The sequence below is a fragment of the Tachypleus tridentatus genome, chromosome 7 (genome assembly GCF_004210375.1).
Source record: "Tachypleus tridentatus isolate NWPU-2018 chromosome 7, ASM421037v1, whole genome shotgun sequence".
Taxonomy (NCBI): domain Eukaryota; kingdom Metazoa; phylum Arthropoda; class Merostomata; order Xiphosura; family Limulidae; genus Tachypleus; species Tachypleus tridentatus.
Genome location: NC_134831.1, coordinates 92,779,338 through 92,805,216, shown reverse-complemented (window position 1 = coordinate 92,805,216; position 25,879 = coordinate 92,779,338). Strand labels below are relative to the sequence as shown.

The following is a 25,879-nucleotide window of genomic DNA, read 5'->3' as shown; positions in this document are numbered from 1 at the left end:
TTGTTGAAAGCCTTTAGAGTTTTTGTTAACGTTCGGTGCAGCCGTCACGAGCAAATTCCTAGGGCTGTGACGATTACACGATAAACCGGTTACGGTTCGGTTACAAGGCAAAGATTAACCGGTTACAGAAGTCCATAATCGTCGCAGCCCTACGAGTTAGTGCTCGCGTAAATGGGTATTTCTCGTTTTCTAAGCGACATAGAAACACCAATGCGATCGTTCACAAGTTGGAAAAAAAGAGGCCTCGTTCACCAGATTGTCTTGTATCTGGCAACTCTAAAAAGACAAAAACTGTGAATCAAAAATTTAGGAAAGAGTATAGTGCAAATTATCCGGTCATTGCATCAAAAGTCAATGACAGTCATACGTTTTCTACAGTTTGTCACATCAATTTTTCTGTGGCGCATGGCAAGATAAACGATTGTTCCAGACATACCAAATCGGCATCTCACCAACAAAAGGCTGAGATGAAGACAAAAACGATGCAGATAACGACATTTATGAGTAAGAATTCAGAATATGAAACCATAAATGCAGAAGTGATGTCATTGCTCATAGTTTACCCCAAGCTGTAGCTGATCATGCAGGACATCTATTCAGAAAAATGTTCCCAGACTCTGATATAGCAAAAAAATATGGCTGTGCTAGAACCCAAATTACAGCCATTGTACAAATGTTGGGTTGTGAAGATGACAAAATGATTTCAAGCATACTTACTAACACTGTTTACAGTTTAGCCACAGATGGATCCACAGACATGGATGACTCAAAACTGTATCTAGTGGTTGTATGATATCATGACCCTTTGCTTGGAAAAATTGTTTGTTCTCTTTTGACAATGATGGAATGGAAAGAAGCTTATAGGGAGAGAATATTTTCAAGCTTTTGGACCACGAACTGACAAAGAGGAAAATTCCATAGGAAAACTGTCTTAGTTTTTTTTTCAGACAATGCCTCAGTTATGTCTGGTATAGGTAAAGGTGTGATGGGACACATCTCAAGATGACAGCCGAGCATTTACTTTATGGGCTGTGTCTGTCACCTCATGAATATTGCTGCCCAGAAAGCTTCCAGAGAACTGCCCTGCCCAGTTTCTGATATATTGATTGATATCTACTATTTTCTGGACAGCAGAAAACAACATTTCAAAGAGTTTCAAGGATTGTATGACAAAGAAACATGAAAAATTCTTCAACTTGTTAACACAAGATGGCTATCACTTGGGGTGTGCCTCAACAGAATATTGGACATGTGGAAGCCATTGAAGAAGTATTTTCACTGTGAAAAGGAAAAAGAAACTAGATTCAAAAGGATCTAAACGTGCAGCTCAGTCAGGCAGCAAGATTTTAACAGTCAGGATATCCTCTCAGCCACACAGGGACACAGTCAAGACATCCTCTCAGCCACAAAGGGACACAAGACAAGAGTGTTCAAAAGCAGACAAAGAAACATTTGATATAACTCAATATATCTTTAGGCAGTCTGACCTTGAACTAAAGAAGAGACAATCAATTAAAAAAAGAGAAGAAAACGAAAGCTAGCAAGGAAGTAACCAAGAAAAGTTATGTACAGAGCAAGTTAGATAAGTTAACAGTTTTCTTGGACAACAAAATAAACTTGCTGTTTTGTCTTTTTCTTCACACTGCAATTCCTCTATTTGAGCAAGCCAATTTGATATTGCAAAAAGAAAATCCTTGCATACACATTATGCATAAAACTCTGATTACACAAGTTAAAAATATACTTCTCAGATACGTCAAGCCAGAATATCTTGAAGGCAACATCACTGAACTTGACTACAACAATGAATCCTTACACAAGTCTGATGAGGCAGTTTCTATTGTAAATGCTGCCAAGGAATACATTGTTAAATATGAAAAGGACCTGGACCTGATCAGCTTCTACACCAGTGTCAAGAAATACTATATTGCAGCTACAAACTACATGATGAAACATTTCCCTCTAAATGATGAACTTATGATTCACACAGAGGTTGCTGATCCAAAACTGAAAGTCAGCAAAGATTTCTCTTTATGCTTCTTCACAGACAGGTATTCTGTCCTTGTCAATACACATGAGCACAACACTATTGACAAGTTGGAAGGGCAATATTTGAACTATCAAATTGATACTTTCTCAGAAACTGTCCTTCAGTTGAATGTTGACAAGTTTTGGGTTCAGCTGTCTACAGTTAACCAAAAGTATGACATTCTGTGTAGGGTTATGCTTGGAATTCTTACAGTCTTCCATTCTAATGCTGACAGTGAAAGGATATTTAGTTAAATGAATAAAAACAAGAGCAAGTTCAGACCAAACTTGAGCATCTCAGTTTTGAGTAGTATTATAATACACAAGATGTGTATGTAGTCAAATATACAATGTTGTTATAACTCTCAACCATCCAGAGACTTTCTCATGAAAGCAAAGGCTGCAACAGCTGCAAAACTATTACAATAAGTGTCATAAACATGATATAAACTAGTTCTTACACAAAGGCTTATTCTGCTATTTGTGCATGTTCAATGTTGTTTTATCAGTATGTTTGTTACTCTGAACTAAATAAAAGACATAATTTCAAAATAATTTTTATTAATTTATTTATTAAATACATAAAACACAGTCATGCAGAAGTGATGTTCACGCAGTCATAGTCATAAATGAGCAATCTATAGTTGTAATAAATAATAGTTATAATAATAATAATATAATAATAAACAGCTTAGAAACATTGGTCAGGCCTAGTAGCCGCAAATGATAAAGGGCTCTGTCTACAAACATTACGCTCAGTCATTTGAAATAGTTGGCATCTCTGGGAATGGTATTAAAATATCTCCAAATAAGTGAAGTATCTTTTACACAAACTGTTTCTTCCTGTAATTATAATTGTACACTTTTGTTGTTTATTTAAAGTTCGGATAAAGATGTCAGTCATGATTGTGGAGGTCTTAGTTTAATTGATATATAACAGAACTTGAACGTACGCGAGTATGGGGATATTATTTTATCTGTGTTATAGGAAGTAAAATCTGCAGTTTCCGAGTTGTATTATTTACGTAATTAGTTTGCATATTTCTTAATCATATTTTTATTTCTCTGTATATTTATATGTATATATTGTTACCTGTATATGAATGTATGTGTATACTGTGACGTGGTAAAACAGTTTGTTGTATGTTATATAGTTGTTTTTTTTCTGAGTTAATATGTTGACGTGTCTGTATACATTGCTGTCCATAGTGGTGAAGTTCATGGTCACTAACCTGGAGACCCTGTGTTGCTGTAAAACACGTGCGGGTTATGGGATGTGAGAAAATGTCTACCATTACTGTTGTCTGACTCGTATTCACAGCGCCACCTCAATAAATCAGTTCTCCTGGTTACTGAGAAATGTTTGTGTATGTTGACCGTTTGAGGGCTACAAGTCATGTTATACATAGAACAGTTACATTTCCTGAATTGAAGGGGTGACCGACCGTAACGTGAAAGCCACAACAGTATTCACGTGAATCCATGTGTGTGGTCATCACTCACGTGACCACTATTATTATTCTTCGCCTGTTCTTAGATATCTTTAGGTTGAATGAAGGTCGCTCTCAAGACTGACCCTTTAACTTTCAAGACTAGGAGTTGTCATTAGTATTTCTAAATGTTTTCCTTTTGGCAGTATGAATATTTAAACAGATTGTTGTTATTTTGAATTAAGCACAAAACACAATTGGCTATCTGTGCTTTGCCCACCACGGATATCGAGACCCGGTTGTTTGCGTTGTAAATCCAGAGACATAACGCTGTTTCACTAGGGGGTAAACAAGATTGTGTAAACCAATCAAATATATAGCATCTAGTTTCAGTTTAAAATAATCCTGTAACCTGGAAATTTAGTTAGTAGAACATTCTGGAAAAAACCATGTCGGTTTACAAATTTGAATTATTAAAACAAAAAGACGGATTTTAAAATGTTCGCCAAGGATTTCTCTATGATATAATCATTCATTTTCAACTTGGTAGCTTTAGATTTTACCGATTGTTTAAGTGACAACTTCCTGCTATAAATAGTACAACAACCGATAGGGCGTAACCTTTCAAAATGAATCATATCATGTTTGCTGACGACAAGATTGGTCCAAATCAGCCCACTTTTATATCTGTGCTACATTTTGCAGTAAGTCGTGTAGTTACTACAAAGATAACTGTAGAAAATAAAATGAAATTGTGTGAATTTCACAGTCGTTATCTTGATGCGTCGATAAGTATTTATTACGTGTGTATCGATTAAACCCAAATGTGGTTTGTTGGTACACAGCCCGGCATGGCCCTAGTGATCATGGCACTCAGCTAACAATCTGAGGATTGCTAATTCAAATGCAGTCATCGAACATGCTTGCCCTTTCAGCTGTGGGGGTGCTCTAAAGTTATGGTTAATTTTATCATTCGTTTGTTTGTATTAAGTTAAGCACAAAGCACCACAATGTGCTCTGCCCATTACATGTATCGGAACCCAGTTTCTAGCGATGTGAGTTCCCATACATGCCGCTATGCACTAAGGGTAAAGGGTATTATATGAAACTGTTATTATACGAAATACTGCTATTGTATCATTTAATCTAAATAATATTTGTTTTTTCTTGTCTTAAATTATTTATCTTTGTTTCCTGATTTCGTGCCTTCATTGATTTTGTTCATTCAGTTAACGTTTTTTTTTTCTTTTAGCAACAGAAAATATTATTGGTTGCCTAAGTTTTTTTAGACCTACTACAAATTTCAAAAAATTCAGTTTAATTTCTCGTATTCCTGTAGCTAAGAACACATTTTTAAAACTTCGGTTTTCGATTTGTTTGTTTTGTCTAAACTCCGAAGTATAATAATAGTTGAATTAGTTTTAATAATCATTTTTATCTGCTGTTTTAATTACTGTCCTTCTGCATGCTGTGGAAGTGCTCTGAATACAAATACAAACTAAACATACAGCCACCACTAAAATACAAATTAAACATGCCGCCATCACTAAAATACAGATTAAACATGCCGCCATCACTAAAATACAAACTAAACATGCCGCCACAGCTAAAATACAAACTAAACATGCCGCCATCACTAAAATACAAATTAAACATGCCGCCATCACTAAAATACAAATTAAACATGCCGTCATCACTAAAATACAAACTAAACATGCTGCCATCACTAAAATACAAACTAAACATGCCGCCACAGCTAAAATACAAACTAAACATGCCGCCATCACTAAAATACAAACTAAACATGTCGCCACAGCTAAAATAAAAACTAAACATGACGCCATTACTAAAGTACAAACTAAACATGCTGCCATCACTAAAGTACAAACTAAACATGCCGCCACAGCTAAAATACAAACTAAACATGCCGCCACAGCTAAAATAGAAACTAAACATGCTGCCATCACTAAAATACAAACTAAACATGCCGCCATCACTAAAATACAAACTAAACATGCCACCATCACTAAAATACAAATTAAACATGCTGCCATCACTAAAATATAAACTAAACATGCCGCCACAGCTAAAATACAAACTAAACATGCCGCCATCACCACCTGTGTAGCAAATGAACTCGGGCTTTTTAAGTGATCTTTAACCTTGCACCATCTGTGTATTACTGATCGACTTTTTGTGTGATATGTTATTCGTCCACTCGTAAGTCAAGAGTGCTCGTGACATGAGTAGGTTTGGTTTGTATTCATGTCCCAGTTGGAAACATTGAACTTAACTTTAATTTGAACTTTATACCAACATCTCGACGTATTTCTTCCTTTATTTTTTCACTATTCATAATTTGTTCATTTTTTCTTTCCCTAGCTTCTTTTCACTACATTTTTATAAAATACGTCGGCTGTCGTATTGAATTGTTTTCTGGAAACCTTTTCGTTGTTGGTAATAATAATAATAAACACCAGTGGCGCTGTTACAGTTTGTGATGTGAACCTGCAACTCCTATAACCTCACCCTCGTTTTATTTGTAAATAGTTCGAGCACGTGCGAGGGGTCAGGTTGCCTTTGTTTATCTCAAATATCATGATTTTTGTACCGGAAACTGGTCTATTGAAAACTAACAAGTAATGATGGAAAATACCAAACGCATTGTGGATGTTTTCATTATGACAGGACTAGTTTTGTGTGCGCGTGCGTCTTGGGGACAAACCAGTAGATTTATCTTCAAGATGACGGTAGAAAGCCTCAATTTTTTTATACTACCTAGGGTCAGTGTTAGTACTAATTTTACTGTATAGGTTTTTATAAGAACTATTAAAAGTCGATTAACACGCAATTAAAATACCATCTAAAACGATATAAAATTATTCCAGCGGCCCCAAGATAAATAAAAGATCAGAATATACATTCCAAAATGTTTCTAAATATAGGATTTAGTTTCGTATTTTAATCCTTCTTCCACGTTTTTAATTAAAACATAATTTCATTAGATGTTATTTTTGTGCCTTTTGTTTTGTTTTTCTTCGATTGTCGTTCATGCATCGTATACGAGGGCTGTTCAAAAAATACGCGGACTGACGTCATAAAACAAAATGTACTTTATTTAGAAGTTACAGGTCTGGGATCCCTTCAAAGTACTCTCCTCCCCAACGCACACACTTATCCCAACGGTGTTTCCACTTGTTGAAACAGTCCTGGTACGCTTCTTTTGTAATGTCCTCCAGCTCCTTCGTCCCATTTGCCTTAATCTCGGGAATCGTCTCAAATCTTCTTCCTTTCAAGGGTCTTTTGAGTTTGGGGAACAAGAAAAAATCGCAAGGAGCAAGGTCAGGTGAGTAAGGGGGGTGGGGAAGAACAGTGATTGAGTGTTTGGCCAAAAACTCACGAGTTCTGAGGCACAAATTTCGCAGCAACGCGGTGCATCTTCACTTTTTCGGTCAAAATCTCGTAACAAGATCCAACTGATATCCCACACTCTTCAGCAAGCTCCCTGACAGTCAGACGTCGATTTGCCCGCACCAGGGTGTTGATTTTGTCGACGTGTGGGTCGTCAGTTGACGTGGAAGGACGTCCAGGACGCTCATCATCTTCAATGGACTGTCGACCATCCTTAAAACGTTCATGCCACTTGAAACATGCCGTACGCTTCATAAAAACATCACTGTAAGCCGTGTTAAGCATAGCAAAAGTTTCAGTCTCAGATTTTCCAAGTTTAACACAAAATTTCACAGCAAGTCGTTGCTCCTTCAGGTCATTCATTCTGAAATCCGCCAAACGAAAAAAATCGCACTTTACTTAAAACCGCGTAGCTAATACACAAATAAAGATATCTGGAATCGGGAAATGGCGTCGTAATCAGCTGATCTGTGCGAACCTAGCGACACTAAGCGGATTCCCCTGGAAGCAACTGGAGCCGCGCAATTCAAACAGTCCACGTATTTTTGAACAGACCTCGTACATTAGTTTAGAAATGTTTCTATAGTATGTAAACAACACATTTTTAATGGTATTTATTAGTTACCGTTCTTAGCGTGGGAGGAAACCGTAAGCCTAATTTTTTGAGACACGGTGATTTGCTTTCCTTGTGGTAATAAACACTTTCTGTTTTTTTTTAAAATCGCCATTGTTTTAAAACGTGTGAAAGTAAAGGAATTTTTAGACAACGTTTGTGAGGTTTAGTTATCCTTCGTACTATTTGTGTAATAGATAAACTAAACGGTGCATTAAGTTCTTGTACATTAAAAAAAAAAAACAGCTTTGTTAACCTTTCCAAAAATGTTTGGAGCCACAGGCCTCGAGGAAGTAAGGTTTTTCGAGTTTGTCATGTTATACAAAATGTTTAAGTTCCATCTTCTCTTCATTTCTTACACCACTTCTAATTTCTTGGTTCTAGCTGTACGGTTTTTTGAAAGTAGGAAATTATGATATTCGAAATACTTTAATAAAATGTTGTTTTTCGTATTCGATATTTCCTTTCAGATCTACTCTTTTGAAAGTAAACAAGTCTTTTGAAAAACAGTTAAGGAATGTTAAACATTAACCTACTTTACTGTTATGGAAAGTAATCAGAGAGGAGTGGTGTGCTTTGGAAATGACATCTTTACGATGGAGACACTTGCAAGTGCTATTGATTTTCAGGTAAAGCATGATCGGTTTTGGTGACATGGACTATATCGGACTTTGTGAGTATTCAATAATCGTTTTAACATGACGAATGGATTCAACCTTTTGTGTGGTATTTATTGTTATTGAACACAAAGCTACGCAATGGACTATCTGTGCTTTGCCAACCGCGGGTATCGAAACCCGATTTTAGACGTAAAGGGAGTAACAAGATGTCGACTTCTTTCACGTTCAATTTCAATACTAAAATATGTCACCTTCTATACATGGTGGTACATTCATTACTGACATATGTCACCTGCTATACATGGTGGTACATTCATTACTGACATATGTCACCTGCTATACATGGTGGTACATTCATTACTGACATATGTCACCTGCTATACATGGTTGTACATTCATTACTGACATATGTCACCTGCTATACATGGTGGTACATTCATTACTGATATATGTCACCTGCTATACATGGTAGTACATTCATTACTAAAATATGTCACCTGCTATACATTAATTGGAGAGGATTACAAAATTACTACAATAAATGTCGCGTTTTAAAGGGATACGTTTTATTACTTGTATAATACGTTTTTCCAGCAGCATTTCTCTTACTTTCATTAAATTGCGTAGTGAAGAGTAATCGTTAATCGTTGTGTAAATGACTGGGGTTAGTAGATGCTGTTACGATCAGTAAAGCGACTAGGGTTAGTAGAGGCTGTTGTGAACAGTAATTTAATAAATAATTGGTTCTGTGTGTGTTTGTTTTCTTAAAGCAAAGCCACATCTGATGAGCCCACCGAGAGGAATCGAACCACTGAAATTCGGAGAAATACCGCTGTACCAGGGATGGGGGGGGGCATGATTGGTTCTATCAGTGGAGAAAAGAATACGAAGTCGTATTTTTACTTTCCAGATAAACTGTTAGATTCAGAGAAAAGTCTTGAGTTAATTAATCCAACAACTAAGCATCCAAATTCTGTACCTGTTTTCTAGTAAATTTATTGTAACTAACAAAGTTATAGTAGTTATAGCTGTGTTTGAAAGACACGAGTTGCTAAACCAGTGAGCAAACGTTCTCTGAACAAACTGTTGATAAAGTTACCTGTACTCCTGAACTGTTTGAAATGAGTCAAGTTCAATGTTCGTATGCTCAGATAGTTACGTAACAAATAACAAACAACCGCGCTAAGCTTAACATGTAGTAGTTTTGGTAGATTTTAATCACCTTGTTATTTTTATCTCCTTCATATCCTAAAGTAAAAACATGCTTGAAATAAAGTATAGCCAGAGAAATTGTCATTAACAGTTTATACTACGCTTGCGTGATGACAAAAACAAACGGTCCGGCATGGCCAAGCGTGTTAAGACGTGCGACTCGTAATCTGAGGGTCGCGGGTTCGCATCCCCTTCGCGCCAAACATGCTCACCCTTTCAGCCGTGGAGGCGTTATAACGTGACGGTTAATCCCACTATTCGTTGGATTAGCCCAAGAGTTGGCGGTGGGTGGTGATGACTAGCTGCCTTCCATCTAGTCTTACACTACTAAATTAGGGACGGCTAGCACAGATAGCCCTCGTGTAGCTTTGCGCGAAATCAAAAAAAAGCAAACAAACAAACAACCACCTCAGTTTAAGGATTTGAAAGCGATGTCGGACAATACGCACGACCGACTTTAGCTATTATTAGTACAGAGCAGTTTCAAACTATTAAAAGTTGATTTTATAAAATGAACCAGATCTGATGTGATGATGTGAGATGTTTTATGGTGCAGGGCAGTTAAAGAAGAAAAGGCAGAGTAACCAGATTGTATGGAATAAATGGTTGGTGTTTCTTACAGTGAAGCTAAAATGATTTACATCTATTGTTACACCTTTAAAAATTGTATTTATCATTGAACTCTTTAACCTGAGTCTATCGCGATGTTAAGGTACAACATGTAGTAGTGACAATCGCATGTGTAAACAGTTTAAAATGTCAGATCTAATTTGAGATTTATTCCATGTTGAAAAACCTTACTTCCAGTTATATACACTGTACAGATATTTGTGTGTGTATTAATCTGTTGTCCATCTGCGACTTAAAAACACGATAAACCTTTCAGCACCTATCATCTCGCTATCAGATAATAGTAATAATAACAGAGTTTTATATGTTTAAAAAATACATATTTTTGTATTTAGCGTTTCTTGCTATGTGTCAATAGTTTTTAGTAATGTTTCCAGTTTAGAGGATTTTTTTTTAAATTTCGCACAAAGCTGCACTAATACTACGTCCCCTTGAGAGATGCTAAAATACGTTCATAATACATACACTGGCGTATTAATTTAAAATATATTTACATAATTACCCGACCCAAGACATGTACTTTCGTTAATAATTATAATAAATCAAGCTATTTCAAATTAACTTATCAGACAAAAAGAGTAAACGTAATTTTTGAACATTATTTTGGTGTAAACATCTGAATCTTTCCCGTTTGTACCAAAAGTTGTGAAAAAGATATTCCACAAAAGCTAGCCTGTCTACAGAATGTCGTTTACACATCTATGGATGTTAGTATATTAAATAATTAGGTAGAATACTCGTCGCCTGGACAAAACTTATCTAAATACGTGATTAATGAATGAAAGGTTATCTAAGGTTTGGTTTGTTTTGAATTTCGCGCAAAGCTACACGAGGGCTATCTGCGCTAGCCTTCCCTAATTTAGTAGTGTAAGACTAGAGGGAAGGCAGCTAGTCATCACCACCCACCGCCAACTCTTGGGCTACTCTTTTACAAACGACAGTGGAATTGATCGTGACATTATAATGCCCTCACAGATGAAAAGACGAGCATGTTTGGTGTGGCGGGGATTCGAACCCGAGATTCTCAGTTTGCGAGGTGAATACTTTAACCGCCTGGCCATGAGGAATGTGACGCCATATTTGTATAAATCAAAAAGAGATGTATCTCTTCTTATAGTGTTTTTATTGTTTCAGTCCATTGTTCTGTTTCGTAAACGACCCCACCTCTTTTTTTTTATATTTATCCCTTCTCAACACCCTAAGATGAAGTCTTCTAGGGTCGACACTTTCGAACTCTAGTGGCGCAAACGGTTCAAAATGCTGACCTGTTTCACCTGGACAAGATACAATACAATCGCAGGTTAATCCCCAGCTATCGTCCACCTGGGTAGACTAAAACGAGTCGAGCGAAGTGCCTTGCTCAAGGACGTGGGCAAGCCTCGAACTTGCAACCATCCGCCTACATATCGGGAGCAAAACAAACAAGTGTGTATCTAGGTTTACATCACACAAATTTGATATTCATAAATTTTCACATTAGTTCGTTGTAAGTCACTTGAAACAGTGTCATCCCGTCTTACTCTGTAAGCACCAATACTTAAATAAGAGTTTTATCTGGGGGAGTAATGCCACTGGGAGTGAAGTCATATTATATCTGCCATTCGATGATGTAATGTTTTGGAGTGAAGTCATATTATGATATCTGTCATTCGATGATGTGATGTTTCTTAATGGTTTTCTAGATTGATTATACGGATGTCCAGCTCATGCGGCCTGGTCAACGACAGTCCTGCACCGCCATGAACCTGGAAAAGCTACTTGACCTGGAGTGTGACGTCACTCCTGAGGAACCCCGCCATCATAGACTGCACGAAACTCATCCATCTCATCACAATATCTTACAGGTACTGTTTGACTGTCATATTTTCTTTTTGTTCTCATGTTGTGTCTTCCATTATTCTTTATAACGTCCGGTTCCTTAGGTCAACTGAGTTCACGACTCCAGTTAGCCAAGTTGAGAAGGGGCATTGTTCATTACCGTCACAACACGCTCATTTTTAGCAGGTGAAAATTCCCTCTGTGGTAAATACGTGGCTTTTCTAATTGTTAGTGCTGATTTCTCAGCCTTAAAAGAACAAAGTTGGATTGAAAACAGTTGTTGTCAAGTAACTTTCACCATTAGCTGCAAAATTACAGTTTGAACTCCAATATTCGACTGGTTGTTTGTTTGTTGTCTAAGAAAACGACTTCGCAATGTACCTGCAGGAATAGAACATCTGACGTAATATCTCAGCAGTTAACCCTTCGCCGCCATTTGATAAGAACTACTGGAAAAATAAAAAGTTTGGTTTCTTCTCTTTTAACCCAGCTCTTTCAGTGACCCAGGAAGCAGAGGGGGCGCTTAACAATCTGTCACAGTAAAAATGTATCAATTTAGGAAATGTACGAGAGAAAAAGCAGGAGTTTGTATGTTTTGAATTTCGCGCAAAGCTACTCGAGGGCTATCTGCGCTAGCCGTCCCTAATTTAGCAGTGTCAGACTAGAGGGAAGGCAGTTAGTCATCACCACCCACCGCCAACTCTTGGGCTACTCTTTTAATGAATAGTGGTAGTGACCGTCACATTATAACGCCCCCACGGCTGGGAGAGCGAGCATGTCTGGTGCGACCGGGATTCGAACCCGCGACCCTCGGATTACGAGTCGAACACCTTAACACACTTGGCCATGCTAGGCCCAAAAGGAGGAGATTGCACATAATTTAATTTATAACCAAGAGCTTCTGGGTTAAGACGTATGGACAACCATGCCATAATGAATGGTGCACATGATAATTTAATTTATAACCAAGAGCTTCTGGGTTAGGACCATATGGCCAACCATGCCACAGTGGATGGTGCACATTATAATTTAATTTATAATTAAGAGCTTCTGGGTTAGGACCGTAAGGCGAACCATGCCACAATGGATGGTGTACATTTTCTCTCTTGGTAAAATAAACCTTGTCTCACCACCCCTTTAATTTACCTTTTACACTTGTTTATTTAATTACTTTACACGCATAACATCCTCGTATCGAGGACTTTAATCTTTCCATAGTTATGAAAATACAAATAAAAACAATTTCAAAATACGTTAGATTTGATGGCCTTTTTGTGTGGGTTGAAAACATTTACTTAATTGTAACCATCAACTAGCAGTTGTGCAAAAAAAAAATGAATATATATGAATATTTAATTACAATTTCAATTATATGGCTTTTTAATCTGTTTAGTTTTATTTTCAAATGCACATGTTCCGTTTGTTTGTTGAACACCAAGATACACAGTGCCCTATTTGTATTCTGCCTAGCTCGGGTATCGAAATACGATTTTTAGCATAATAAACCTTCTGACTTACATCTGAAGGGACGTACATGTTCTGTGGACTAATCAAGAAACTGAGTAATAATCACGTTGAAATTTCGTGTGAGTGATTTACCTGTTTTCGTGTAACAATATATTCAAACAGGCGGTGATTTTATCATCTGCATTCAGTGATACGTTAGCGTTTTCCATCCTTATTAAACAACAAACATACACAAAGGTCACGTGTAATTGTGGTATACTTACCAACAATTACCATTTCCTATATACGAATTAATATCTCCTTCACGAAATTATGTTTTTTGTGAACTTTGCTTCTCCCCTATAAACACCCAAAAATGAACAAGTTCAACTTTGTTATATCAGTGTGTTGGGCGCATGAAAATTTATATTTGTGTCAATTTTCACCTTGATTGTCGTAAATATTACTGCATGAGAGCTCAAAATATGCATTTTCGTGTTGTTTCACCTATCAAGTTCTTAAAAAGGACCTCAGTCAAAAAAAAGTAAAAATGTTTCTGGACGTATTGGACTAAGGTATAACCCTACCAAGTTTCAAGTCAATTCGTCGAGAAATCAAGGTTTGTTTTGAATTTCGCGCAAAGCTACACGAGGGCTATCTGCGCTAGCCGTCCATAATTTAGCAGTGTAAGACTAGAGGGAAGGCAGTTAGTCATCACCACCCACCGTCAACTCTTGAGCTACTCTTTTACCAACGAATAGTGGGATTGTCCGTAACATTATAACGCCCCTACGGCTGAAAGGGCGAGCATGTTTGGTGTGGCGGGGATTCTTACGAGTCGAGTGCCTTAACCACCTGGCCATGCCGAGCCTAGCTTCAACAGAAACAAATAATGTGTGTGTGTTATCAGTGGGTTTGGTGAAACAAATTCGGTGTTATTTAATGGCTTTAGAAGAGGGTAGCTCACTGTTCAGGTTTATTAGATTATTTAGTGTTTTTCCTCACTTAAATCTTGACTGTTTTTTTATTATATATAGTTGTTCCTGATGATTTCTTACGCCCTTTGCACGACTTCTATAATTCAGTGTATTAAATAGATGGAGGGTGTAATGGATCATAGTTCACAGTACCGCATTGACACTGGTTTAGAAACGAAGTATCGCCATACTAAATTGTGTAGTTTGTGCATACACACTAGGCCTAGTGGTTAGGGTGCGGGATCGTAACCCATTGTCTAATATAAGCGTCCTTTTAGTCGTGGGACATTGTAATGGATCGATCAATCGCACTATTCGTTGGTAAAGAGTAACTCAAGATATGGCTCTATGGGTAGTGTTAATTAGTTAGCTTCGCTGCCATCTATCACTTTAACATCAGATATGGCAGCAAGGAGATAATCCTTGAGTAGCTTTGCGTTAAATTCCACAAACGACCCTGCATAACCACTAAATTCATGACTACTAATGCTCTAAATTGATTATTTCTATTTGTTTTATGTAAGTAAATGTCCATTTTATGATTCTTAGGACTTCTGAAATATTACCAAGTAATTAAATTTCTAATAAACTTCTACTGTTTATGTAAGGCAGTTGTCACCCGTTTCCACATTTTTATCACCAGTTCATTAATTAACTATGTTTCCCAAAACAAATGTTTCATAGAGGGCGTAGCTTAGTGGTATTTTTGTATGATAAAACTCACGCTTCAACTTTGCTACTGTGGATATGTTACAAGAATGACGCTTAAAGTCCACTATTATATTAGAGTATGTCAACAGTTTACACTAGGTGATGTTGTTTACTAGCTACATTCTGTCTAGTTTATACGTTCAGAATAAGAGACGGCAGATAGACTGTCATGCAACTTTGTGTGAATAGTCTGAGAAAAGTCGAAACAAGTCATTTTTCAATGATGAATATATTTAGGCCTAGCTGTTTTAAATAAGTACTAATTTTAAAACATATTTCGAACCAGAACTGGAAAACCCTAGCGTTTTCTTGATTATACTTACAAACGTATATCTCGATTTAGAACGAACACATGGGGTCGCTTCGTATACAGGTCAGTACCGGATTATCTCAAATGGTTTAACCCTAAATGGTGTTACATACTTTCGGTATATAGGCAACTAACTTTAAAAATAACTTACTGCACATTTGATATTTTAAACCCACTTTTATGTCGAAAGATTATTGATGAAAAGGAACTCACCGATTTCTAAAAGCTCGTGGGCCCGGCATGGCCAAGCGTGTTAAGGCGTGCGACTCGTAATCTGAGGGTTGCGGGTTCGCATCCCCGTCGCGCCAAACGTGCTCGCCCTTTCAGCCGTGAGGGCGTTATAAAGTTACGGTCAATCCCACTATTCGTTGGTAAAAGAGTAGCTCAAGAGTTGGCGGTGGGTGGTGATGACTAGCTGCCTTCCCTCTAGTCTTACGCTGCTAAATTAGGGACGGCTAGCACAGATAGCCCTCGAGTAGCTTTGTGCGAATTTCAAAAACAAACAAACAATCCAAAAGCTCGATCCTTTTGTGGACTGAAAAAACAACAACCTATTCTTCAATATAAACCTGTATAGAACCCCCCCCTCATCCTTGGTTATTCCAAACAAGATGTATGTTTGTAGGGTATACACGATTGAAACTGTGAATTCAGATGTTTTTAAGAGCTTCCCTTGTATTGATATATGGTTTACTTTGTTTTTAAGAGTGTAAACGTAAAACACACACAAACAGTTTGAATACATCATTCGTTGTAATTGTTATGAGTAAATAAGAGTCTAAAGTCTGTTTGTATACGAAACATTTAAAGCATTGCTCATCATGTAGTGAATGAACAATGTGTGTTGATGAAAAACAAGTATACAAACTTTTAACAGAAGAGTTGGATAGTTCCCAGACATCTGGACATACATTTTAGTTTTTACACTTAATTACAGGCTTTCTGATTACGTTCTATAAACCGTGAGAACTGAGCCTTAAATTAGTACCATTTTTTCGGTATCTGCGAGTTGTTTGAGATTGCATTATATAATTATATCTATTATAATAAACCAGCGAAGACAGTCGAGTAACAGAGTTGCGAAAACAACTGTTTGTTACCGATTAAGTATCATTCAAACTATAGTTTAAAGTAGACAAATAGTTACACAGGGGTTAATCATTTAATTAATAAGTTACTCAGTTAATTACTACAGTTTATAATCCACGTTTCGGCTGCGAATCTGTTGCAGTCTCTAGAGAAGTTCTGTTTGTTTGTTTTTGAATTTTCCCCAAAATTATACTAGTTGAGCAAGGCTAGGAGGAATGGAGCTAGTAATTACAACCCACCGCCAACTGTTGGGCTACTCTTTTACTAACGAATATTGAGATTGACTGTACATTATAATACCCCACTGTTGAAAGGGCCGAGCATGTTAGATGAATCCGCGACCTTCACCATCTGGTTATGCCGGGCCGAGAAGTTCTAAGTAGATTGTACATGATGGCGAAACTAGGATTCGATCGTCGTCTTCTTTGAAAGGTAGTTGTGATATCGTCTGTACAGGATTGAGTGTGATCACGTGGATAGCAAGACGACGTTATGTCGAATTCCTGCTCATGACAACAAATACATACATTCTCAGGATTTTCCACGCGATATGCGGGGTCGTGAGTTTGAATGCTTTCATCGAATATGCTTGCTTTGTCAGTCGTTGGGTCGTTATAATATACGGTCAATCGCATTTTTAGTTGTTAAAATGAGTAGCTCTGATGTTAGCAGTTGGCTCTAACCTATAACATATGAATTAAGGACAACTATGCAAACACCCCTGTAGTAGTAGCATTCTCCCCCTCTCCCCGAAAACAACAACACAAGCCTGAAAATGATATCATATTACCAGTCGGAACCTTATCGTATATATTAGTAGCTATGGCAACGTACCTTTATTTACAACTAGATAGCTTATAGTATTGCAAAGTTTATATAATATCCTGGTCTGCCACCTGCTGAAAAGTTTTTAAATCAAATTATGTACAGTTCAAACTAAATAAATTATTTTATTTCATTTGAGTACATGATGGTGTTAAACATTTATTAGATTTTTTACTGAAATACGAAACGTTTTCTAACATATATTAGTATGTATAAAGAAATGTTTTGTTCCATGCAGCTTGCAGAATATCAACAAGTACAAACCATATTACAACGAGGAGAACTGCTGCTTTTCAAGTCCAACAGAAACTCTCATGGTAGTGATACTTCGTCAGCCTACTCCGGGTCTGATACCATGCAGTCAGTGCAGTCCTCACTGGAGGACCAAGAAGTAGACCTTTCAGGACTCGCAGAAAGTGCTGTGGATTCTGATGATGAGGAAGACCTTGCTGAGTTAGTTGATGTAAGGTTATTTCATCTTCTTAATGAAACCTAGCAACAAAAAAAGATCACATTTTACATACTTAAAGTGACCTGAAATATTGTAGTTGTATAAAAAAAAATGCTTTTGGAACTCTATGCAGGTAATTTATTTTTAACGTGAAACAAAATATAAGTTTTAATTAAGGAGTCCGTGATTAGTAACAGATGTGTAACTTTTGTTATTTTCATAAAGTTTTACGTTTCTTGGTTCGCACGCTCAGTGATGAAACCTTAACTCAAACATTTTTTTTTACAAAGCCATGTTTATTAAACAGTGGATATAATATTACAAATTACTAGCCTTTCATGAGTGCTAGTAATTTATTATTTACACACATTAAACCATCTGTATCTAAATAGCATACCTTTCACTTGTCATACTGTGCAAAGTAATTGGTGCCTTATAATGTTTTCTGCACTTTTATGATGCGTTATTATAAGTTTGAAAATACAACAGGAAAAGTAGGTGTGTATTCCTGAACAAATAAATGCTATCTAGAAACGTGTTATGTAATTTCATGGTTAAAACTGATTGTACATGACTGGTTTTAGAATATATATTTGTTTTAAAGTTTTATGTACAGACAGAGTGGCTCAAAAGTGGGTATAAAGTAGATAATAGATAACATATTTAATGACACCTTACATGGAATTATGGGAAAGTTAATCCTGCAGCTGTTCAAATTGACACCTATCTCTTCTCACACGATCATGAAGTCTACCTGCTACGTCCTGTACATTTTCTGATACAAGTCTGTCTGTCCAACAGGTTCTGTAAATGTGTCTGTGATATACCCTTTTCTTTAGTCAACACTTAACAATTTCTTACTGCAAACGTTATCCTTAAGTATTCCTCAGAAGAAAAAGTCCATAGGGTCACAGTCTGATGAATGTGGAGTTATCTCAATTGTGTCTACATGACCTATGTATCAATGAAGGAAGTTTTCATCATAACAATTGAAACTTGGTAGATTTAATATAATCTGCAACTAAAAACAGTTCAAAAGATTCAAAGATGTGGGACTATATGTATACATGACAAATATTTTCAAACATTTATTCACTCATGAAGATGTAACAATATATTTGGCAATCTCAGATTTGAGGTTCTCCAGCTGAACTTCCATGACATTGTCACGTGAAAGCTATTTCAAACAAGTCATTTTTCTAGTTATAGTGCATGTGATAAAGCAAGTTTGTGGATAAAAAACAACAACTTCATTTGATGTTACTCATGGAAATGCTGACTAATGGAGACCAGTGTTCATGGGATACTTACGTACCAATAAGGACAACTGTTATAAATTATTCACTAACATTTAGTGCTTGTAGCTCACCAACTTGTGCTTGTCATTGCTGGCAGCCTCTCCTGCTGGTAAGATGCACAGAAAACACAAGAAGGAAGTTTATATCCTTTTGATTTTCAGATTGGCTGAAAATGACTTCTTTTACTGTTGGCAGTGTTTGACTGTTCGAGACACAGTACGAGAATGTCTGGAAAAGGATTCCTCGGAAAGGACAGAAGATGATATTCAAGTATTATTGGAATTCTTACAGCATTTACCAGTAAGAATGTTTTTAAGTTGTTGTTTGTTGTTTTTTTCTGTCCTATTTAATAGCAGAATCTACAGTTTAATGGTTAATAATATTGTTTCCACACTGCAGTACCCAGGGTTTTAACCCTTACAATAATTTTTTTTAACTTTATTATATTAATTTTTGTTTTCACTTGACCTCCAGATCAAAATTTCACACTTAAGTTTCATTTCTTCAGTCATGATAAACCTTCTTTTAATTCAGAACATAGTTAAATGAATGCCAAACAATAAAAATTAACTTGATTAAGATTTCATGTTTTGAGAAAGAAACTGTTTAGTTATTATTTTATAATTGTTAGGTATGGTTATAACATTACATTTTTTTTATAACCTTTTGTCTTCTTGACCCTTGCACAAGTTTCAGTAGGTCCCTTGTAATTCTAGAGCCTGGGACAAGTACCCCATTTTGCCAATTAAGTTTTTTTAATAATTATATTTTGTATTATTTTATGTGGACTGGTTCAGATTGTGAATCCATATTTATACATATGTAGAATATTAGTATGTAGAGACAAATGAAACTTAATCCAAACTGACTGACTCTACAATTGTTTTTCTTCCTAATGCAATGTTTTTTATTTTTATTTATATTAACTGCTGTTAAAATCTCAATGGTTGAGAGAGATCATGAGGTTTATAATTCTATGTCATGTCGTAACCTCTTTTGCTCTGGTTGTTTGTCATTAATTATAAGTTAGCCAAATTTGTGATTTAGTGTAAATCTCTACATCACTTTTCTGAATAATGTCTACCTGACATTATGTATAACACTTGATGATTCCTTCTGTAATTTCTTAGCATTGTGCTAATTTTTCTGTAACATGTTACATTAACAAGTATCACATCAGATAGGGTGGTCTGTGGATCTTAGTAAATGGTGAATAAATTTCAGGACATACTTTTAAGTAATCTCCTATGTGCAAACATGATTCTTTCACATTTCTTGAGTTTATTTGTTATTAGAACAATGTCTCTGACTGACATATCACAGTAGCAATTTCATAAATGCTTTTGATTAAAATAGAAAGATGACAATGTTGTTCCTGTAATCATCATGACACAACAACTATTTCATTTATGTCTCTAGCATGTAACAGTAGCTATGCTCTTAATGTGTAACCAACACAGTACGGCAGCTATGCTCTTAATGTGTAACCAACACAGTGCAGCAGCTATGCTCTTAATGTGTAGCCAACACAGTACAGCAGCTATGCTCTTAATGTGTAGCCAACACTTAATGTGTAGCCAACACAGTACGGCAGCTATGCTCTTAATGTGTAAATCACTTAGTTAATAGCTAAAAAAAAAACAAAAAGAGAGAGAGAAATATATGGTTGTCATATTAACAGCTGTTTTAATTGGTGGAAGGAATTATTTCTGTTTATAATTAATGGTTTGTGTCTTTTGTCACCTGTGTGTATGTGTAGATTATTTTTCTATATAATGAACACATAATATTTAACACTCTAAAATAAAGAAAATACTGCTAGAAAACTATGTCTCCATGAACAATTAATTTTACTTTTAACAGTTACAATATTTATCTTTTATTGTTCAACCAATTAGTTAACTTGTATTTACTACAGGACAAGAAAATAACTACAGTAATTATAACTATTAAATAGAATATTTAATCATCCCATAAAAGTAACATTGTATTTCTCTTGTCAATGTAGGAAAATGTTATACAAACAGAATATTTAGTAATTCTGAGTTGTAACAGAGTGTTCTTTTTTTACTGCAGGCTTTTGCCAACATGACGCTAGCTGTTAGACGTGCTTTGTGCGCAGTAATGGTATTCGCTGTTGTTAAAAAAGCAGGAACAATTGTGATGAATGATGGTGAAGAATTGGACTCCTGGTCTGTCGTTGTCAATGGTCAGGTCGAAGTTGATCTTTCAGATGGGACAAACCGTGAGCTGCATGTTGGAGACAGGTATAGAACAGAGTGAAACAAGGGGGGGGATGTGTTCTCATTCATAGTGTTGATAAAATGGCTTTCTCGTATTCTAGTTGTTTTCATGTAAGGTTAAGTGAATAAAGAAAAACATTTTGTCTTGTCTCTACTTATAAGTAACCTTAAAATAGGACATTTTGTTTGTTAATATTATTTCAGACTATCATTTCTCTGTCTCTACTTAAAGGTAAACTTGAAATAGGATATTTTGTTTGTTAATATTCATTCAGACTATCATTTCTCTGTCTCTACTTAAAGGTAAACTTGAAATAGGACATTTTGTTTGTTAATATTAATTCAGACTATCATTTCTCTGTCTTGACTTAAAGGTAAGCTTGAAATAGAATATTTTGTTTGTTAATATTATTTCAGACTATCATTTCTCTGTCTTGACTTAAAGGTAAGCTTGAAATAGAATATTTTGTTTGTTAATATTATTTCAGACTATCATTTCACTGTCTTGACTTAAAGGTAAGCTTGAAATAGAATATTTTGTTTGTTAATATTAATTCAGACTATCATTTCTCTGTCTTGACTTAAAGGTAAGCTTGAAATAGAATATTTTGTTTGTTAATATTATGTCAGACTATCATTTCTCTGTCTTGACTTAAAGGTAAGCTTGAAATAGGATATTTTGTTTGTTAATATTCATTCAGACTATCATTTCACTGTCTTGACTTAAAGGTAAACTTGAAATAGAATATTTTGTTTGTTAATATTATTTCAGACTATCATTTCTCTGTCTCTACTTAAAGGTAAACTTGAAATAGGATATTTTGTTTGTTAATATTCATTCAGACTATCATTTCTCTGTCTCGACTTAAAGGTAAACTTGAAATAGGATATTTTGTTTGTTAATATTCATTCAGACTATCATTTCACTGTCTTGACTTAAAGGTAAACTTGAAATAGGATATTTTGTTTGTTAATATTCATTCAGACTATCATTTCACTGTCTTGACTTAAAGGTAAACTTGAAATAGATTATTTTGTTTGTTAATATTCATTCAGACTATTATTTCTCTGTCTCTACTTAAAGGTAAACTTGAAATAGGATATTTTGTTTGTTAATATTCATTCAGACTATCATTTCACTGTCTTGACTTAAAGGTAAACTTGAAATAGGATATTTTGTTTGTTAATATTCATTCAGACTATCATTTCACTGTGTTGACTTAAAGGTAAACTTGAAATAGAATATTTTGTTTGTTAATATTCATTCAGACTATCATTTCACTGTCTTGACTTAAAGGTAAACTTGAAATAGAATATTTTGTTTGTTAATATTAATTCAGACTATCATTTTTCTGTCTCGACTTAAAGGTAAGTTTGAAATAGGATATTTTGTTTGTTAATATTATTTCAAATCATCGTTTCTTGAGATAACAAATACTTGTTCTGAATATTGAATAAGATCATTGACAAATTGTGAAACAAACTGATTTATTTCATTCCAACAAAATTCTTTAATTAATTGCTGTCTTTTAGCTTTGGAATAACTGCCACGATAGAGAAGATGCATCAGGAAGGGGTGATGCGCACCATGGTAGATGACTGTCAATTTGTTTGTATTGCTCAAAGTGACTACCACAGAATTCTCCACCAGGGGGAAGTGAACACTAGGAAACACGAAGAAGATGGCCAAGTTGTTCTTGTAACTGAACAAAGGGTCTTAGATGGAGGCAGTCAGCAGGGTCATGTCGTTATAAGAGTAAGAACTAATAAAAATTTCTTATTTTTAGTAAATTGCTTTCTTAATATTACAGAGACATGTACAGATAAAAACAAGACAAATAATTAATTATACTTGATGTAAGACATCAGTATTAGGTTTAGTAGATTCCCTAAGTGGCACAATAAAATAATGTGACATTAAAAAATATAATTGGCCTGATGCTAGTATTTTATGACAAATATAATTAATTATAATTATGCATTACCAGCTTGAAACAGGTGCTTACATCATAAAAGTTGATAATAAGTCAAAGAGTTGTCTTGTTGGATAATAAAAGCACTTTCATAATAGTAATCAAATAAGTTGTGCAGTGTATGAATTTTTATGTTATTTTTTTTACTGTAGTAATGTACTTCTTTTGTATAGTTTGTATTTAACAGTGTATGAAAAAAGGAATTGTTCTGAGTTTTCAGTAAATGATATAGATACATCTTTTAATTCAAGCTATAAACTTGTTAGGTTTTGTGCTACTGGAAAATTATATTTGATAAAATAACTATAGAAATAACAAGAAAATGTTGGACAATATTCACATTCAGCAGTTTAATTTTTTAATGTTAAAAAGTGAATTTTTAACTTGGTATCAGATTTAGTTTTTCCTAAGCTTAAAACCTGTTTATATACTTATTTCCATCAATTCATACAGGTGAACTGGAATCTGTATGTATGTTTGTTTATATTTATTTGCTTTGTGGTAACTTTTCCTGGTAGTTGAATGAAATTTAGTTTTTCTTTCTCTTGAAACAGGGAACACCTGAGAGCTTAATGGCCCGACTAGTCGAAGAAAATACTCTTGATCCCAGGTATGTAGAGGATTTCCTACTGACCCACAGGACTTTTATATCCTCTCCAATAACAGTGGCTAATAATCTCCTCAGTTGGTTCAAAGATCCTCAGCTGCGAGATAAGGTGAATATCTCAGAGTTTGTTTTTATAAGGTGCACTACTTATATTCCAATTTGTTTAACGTACAAGTTTTAACTCATGAAAATGAGCTAAAATTAATTTTTAGTAATTTTTAAAGTTAAAATTTAATGTATTTAGTTAGTTTTTAAAGCTAAAACTTAATGTATTTAGTTAGTTTTTAAAGCTAAAACTTAATGCATTTAGTTAGTTTTTAAAGCTAAAACTTAATGTATTTAGTTAGTTTTTTAAAGCTAAAACTTAATGTATTTAGTTAGTTTTTTAGAGCTAAAACTTAATGTATTTAGTTAGTTTTTAAAGCTAAAACTTAATATATTTAGTTAGTTTTTTAAAGCTAAAACTTAATCTATTTAGTTAGTTTTTTAAAGCTAAAACTTAATCTATTTAGTTAGTTTTTAAAGCTAAAACTTAATCTATTTAGTTAGTTTTTAAAGCTAAAACTTAATGTATTTAGTTAGTTTTTTAAAGCTAAAACTTAATGTATTTAGTTAGTTTTTTAGAGCTAAAACTTAATATATTTAGTTAGTTTTTTAAAGCTAAAACTTAATGTATTTAGTTAATTTTTTAAAGCTAAAACTTAATGTATTTAGTTAGTTTTTAAAGCTAAAACTTAATGTATTTAGTTAGTTTTTAAAGCTAAAACTTAATATATTTAGTTTGTTTTTAAAGCTAAAGCTTAATGTATTTAGTTTTTTAAAGCTAAAACTTAATGTATTTAGTTTTTAAAGCTAAAACTTAATGTATTTAGTTTTTTAAAGCTAAAACTTAATGTATTTAGTTTTTTAAAGCTAAAACTAATGTATGTAGTTAGTTTTTTAAAGCTAAAACTTAATGTATTTAGTTTTTTAAAGCTAAAACTTAATGTATTTAGTTTTTTAAAGCTAAAACTAATGTATGTAGTTAGTTTTTTAAAGCTAAAACTTAATGTATTCTTCAAATTGAATATTCTTCCTTAATTGAAACTGTTGCCATGTTATTTAAAATTAATTTTGAATTACACCAAATATAAGAAACCTATATGTAGCACCAGTAGAACAACAAATATAAGAAACCTATATGTAGCACCAGTAGAACAACAAATATTAGAAACCTATATGTAGCACTAGTAGAACAACAAATATAAGAAACCTATATGTAGCACTAGTAGAACAACAAATATAAGAAACCTATATGTAACACTAGTAGAACAACAAATATGAGGAAACCTATATGTAGCACCAGTAGAACAACAAATATAAGAAACCGATATGTAGCACCAGTAGAACAACAAATATAAGAAACCTATATGTAGCACCAGTAGAACAACAAATATAAGAAACCTATATGTAGCACTAGTAGAACAACAAATATTAGAAACCTATATGTAGCACTAGTAGAACAACAAATATGAGAAACCTATATGTAGCACCAGTAGAACAACAAATATAAGAAACCTATATGTAGCACCAGTAGAACAACAAATATAAGAAACCTATATGTAACACCAGTAGAACAACAAATATAAGAAACCTATATGTAGCACCAGTAGAACAACAAATATAAGAAACCTATATGTAGCACCAGTAGAACAACAAATATAAGAAACCTATATGTAGCACTAGTAGAACAACAAATATTAGAAACCTATATGTAGCACTAGTAGAACAACAAATATGAGAAACCTATATGTAGCACCAGTAGAACAACAAATATAAGAAACCTATATGTAGCACCAGTAGAACAACAAATATAAGAAACCTATATGTAACACCAGTAGAACAACAAATATAAGAAACCTATATGTAACACCAGTAGAACAACAAATATAAGAAACCTATATGTAGCACCAGTAGAACAACAAATATAAGAAACCTATATGTAGCACTAGTAGAACAACAAATATTAGAAACCTATATGTAGCACTAGTAGAACAACAAATATGAGAAACCTATATGTAGCACCAGTAGAACAACAAATATAAGAAACCTATATGTAGCACCAGTAGAACAACAAATATAAGAAACCTATATGTAACACTAGTAGAACAACAAATGTAAGAAACCTATATGTAGCATTACTAGAAC

The 25,879-nt window shown here is 34.6% G+C and overlaps 1 protein-coding gene across 7 annotated transcripts in view; it reads left to right on the top strand.

Moving 5' to 3' along the window:
- The window catches only part of LOC143256199 (rap guanine nucleotide exchange factor 2-like), a 99,928-nt gene that overhangs the window by 54,711 nt on the left and 19,338 nt on the right, over positions 1 to 25,879 (top strand). For 4 of the 7 annotated variants that reach the window (XM_076513070.1, XM_076513069.1, XM_076513071.1 and 1 more), the window contains 6 exons: positions 11,627 to 11,788; positions 17,359 to 17,583; positions 19,065 to 19,169; positions 20,946 to 21,136; positions 22,646 to 22,868; positions 23,640 to 23,801. In XM_076513070.1, the coding sequence (XP_076369185.1) occupies positions 11,627 to 11,788; positions 17,359 to 17,583; positions 19,065 to 19,169; positions 20,946 to 21,136; positions 22,646 to 22,868; positions 23,640 to 23,801 (1,068 nt within the window). Of the gene's footprint in view, positions 1 to 10,954; positions 11,370 to 11,626; positions 11,789 to 15,050; positions 15,270 to 17,079; positions 17,102 to 17,358; positions 17,584 to 19,064; positions 19,170 to 20,945; positions 21,137 to 22,645; positions 22,869 to 23,639; positions 23,802 to 25,879 lie in introns of those variants that run through there. The other 3 variants (XM_076513073.1, XM_076513074.1, XM_076513076.1) reach the window with 3 other exon arrangements.